Here is a 2,453-nt window from a genome sequence, read left to right as displayed (position 1 = left end):
GGGGGAGGGAAGAAAAAGGTGCCTCGAAAGGAGATCGCATGCTCTTTACCTGCAAATCGTCTGCTCCCGAGGCTGCAAGCCCGAGGCTTGGTCCTGGCAGGAGTCTTTGATCTGGATGCATCCCATATTGGGACCCATGGCTCATAAGAGACAGGTCGTGGCGGCGGTAAGCATCTAAGCACCCCAGCTCTCTCCTCTGCTCGTCCAAGCAAGAGGACTTGAGCGCCCGCGCATTGTGCAGGTTGATAAAATCAGTGGGTTCCCCATGGTGGATCTGCTGGTAGTATTGCTGGGAGTGATGGAGAGAGTTCAAGGAGTAAGCGTCGGGGTTGACTGCCGGGTGGCTGTGTTGGAACTCGTAGTGGAAGGACTGGTGGTGCAGTGGGGTGTACTGGTGGTTAGTGGAGAAGTACGGGGAGGCGAACTCGGTGCCCGTGGTTGAGTAAGTGAGAGGAGATGAGGAGGAATAGGCGACAGTCGAGTTGGCCACAGACTCCAGACATCCAAGCTGCATCAAACGGTAACTGTTTGATCCGTCATGACGTATCTGAAAGGAAGAAGTGAAAAGAAGACCCCAAAACTGGAGGTTTGTCATTGAAAAACCCGGCTGCGGTTCTTCCAAGCACGCTGTCCTGCATAGCTTCTCCCCCTGCAGAAGCGTCTAAGCCTGCGAGCGGCAACCCCAGCAACAAAAGATCCTTTCCTACCTTGGGCTGGTGCCATAAAGGTCTGTTCAAAAAATCATAAACAGCCCAGCCTGCCCTTAACAAGCGAAAGGAATCCAAGAACTGAAATAAAATCTATCTATCTTTCTATCTGTCCATCCATCCATTTCCTGATCACAGCTGTAATATCTGGGGCTGACACAAAAAAAAAAAAGTCATCAAACAGAGGAAACTACCGAGAATACACACAAGTCCCGTCCCTATGTTGCAGCGTTACACATTGAGAAAGCTTTGCCGCCTGCTTGCCTTCCTTTCTTCCTTCCTTCCCTTCTTTTTTTTTTTTTGAACCCCTATTTTTCTTTCTTTTTTAAAATAACGAATCAGATCCAAAATTCCCCCCCTCCCCTCCTTTTCCTGCGTTTCGAAAGAAAAGGGGAGTCCTGCTTTTTAGTGAGAACTCCCCATTCTTGGCGAGCTGGTGGTGATTTCTCTCCACTTCATTATATTATTAGGGGTATTATTCTGATTTTCGTTCTGGCAACGGTTTTAACGTGGTAATGAGTTGCCCTTTCTGGCGACAGATGTCATAACGAATTTTCTCTCTATACTTCTTTAAGTTATCTCTGAAGCCGGATTATAATTAAATGTAACGGTCCAATATGGATTTAAAAAAATGGAAAGAACCACACAGGCACATACACACGCACATATGCACACACACGCACACACACATCCACACACGCGCACGCACACACACACACACTCACACACACAAAATACCTCTGCATCGTGGACGAGACCTGGAAAGGTAGTTGACATTTTTTGGTTCTCCGAAAAAAAAGAAAAGAGAAAAAAAAACCCCAACTCTGGATAAAATTCCCCTCTCCAAATTAAAAAAAAAAAAGAAAAGAAAAAGAAAAAATTTGAAAAATCCAAAGTTCATGTGTTTCCCCAATTTTTTTTTAGAAAAAAATCTCTACAGACAGAGAGAATTTGCAATGTATCTGCATAGATCAGATCTCTCGCTTTTCCATGCACCTCCTTAAAAACCTGTAGGAACAAAATTTTCCCTCTGCACAAAAGCTGCTCCCTGGATCAGATTTTGTACTTGCTGGGTATTTCTTTGGCTGATGTCGTAGGTCCCTTGGTAATATAGAAGTTTTGAAAATTAAGCATCAGCACTGAGAACTGGGAGGACAATAGATAGAGGAGCTTCATCCCAGGAGACAAGGAATAAATATTGTATCTTCGCCTAATAAGGAACTGTAGGTTCTTTCAACATTTTTATACATTTTTTCCTCCACTCTTTAGAATGCTTTTTCTTACCTAGGCTAATATGGGAGCTAATCTGGTTGAAGGGGGTATTTTGTGTACATTTTATTGGGAAGACATAAAGCTAATATATATTAATGTATATTATTAAACGATCCTTTTCAATAGGTAAGTGCTCCTTCCTGTTGATTATACTGCTCTTAAATACTGACCAGAATCTAAGATTGCACATTTGTATGTGTGTCTGTTTAAATGTGGGGATTTTTTTTTAATGAAAACTATGTGGTTTGTTTTGATTTGGGTTTTCTTTCTTTTTTTTTTTTTTTTACCCTTGCATTTACATCGAATTTAAGTCCACCCCACACTCCAACCTGATTTTAAAGCTTCCTAATATGCTATCTTACAGGCTCCTTTAAATAGCGTTTTCAAACATAAAACTAGGGTGAGACCACAAAGTATCACTGCAGTGACATATTATATGGAAAATACATATAGATCTACGGAATTACATCCGTA

At 42.4% G+C, this 2,453-nt stretch overlaps 1 protein-coding gene across 1 annotated transcript; it reads right to left on the bottom strand.

The window, feature by feature from the left end:
* Positions 1-49: 49 nt before the first annotated feature.
* Positions 50-1,484, bottom strand: LOC104512948 (transcription factor AP-2-delta-like; the record flags this gene model as incomplete). Its single annotated transcript, XM_010156141.1, has 2 exons — positions 1,446-1,484; positions 50-547 (listed from the first exon to the last, which is right to left on the bottom strand). Coding segments are annotated over exons 1-2 (537 nt in total), but the record flags the coding sequence as incomplete, so codon positions are not given.
* Positions 1,485-2,453: the final 969 nt, after the last annotated feature.

This window comes from Eurypyga helias, unplaced genomic scaffold, assembly GCF_000690775.1.
Source record: "Eurypyga helias isolate BGI_N326 unplaced genomic scaffold, ASM69077v1 scaffold11687, whole genome shotgun sequence".
Lineage (NCBI taxonomy): Eukaryota > Metazoa > Chordata > Aves > Eurypygiformes > Eurypygidae > Eurypyga > Eurypyga helias.
The sequence above is the reverse complement of the archived record's forward strand: the minus strand, read 5'-3'. Positions and strand labels throughout refer to the sequence as shown.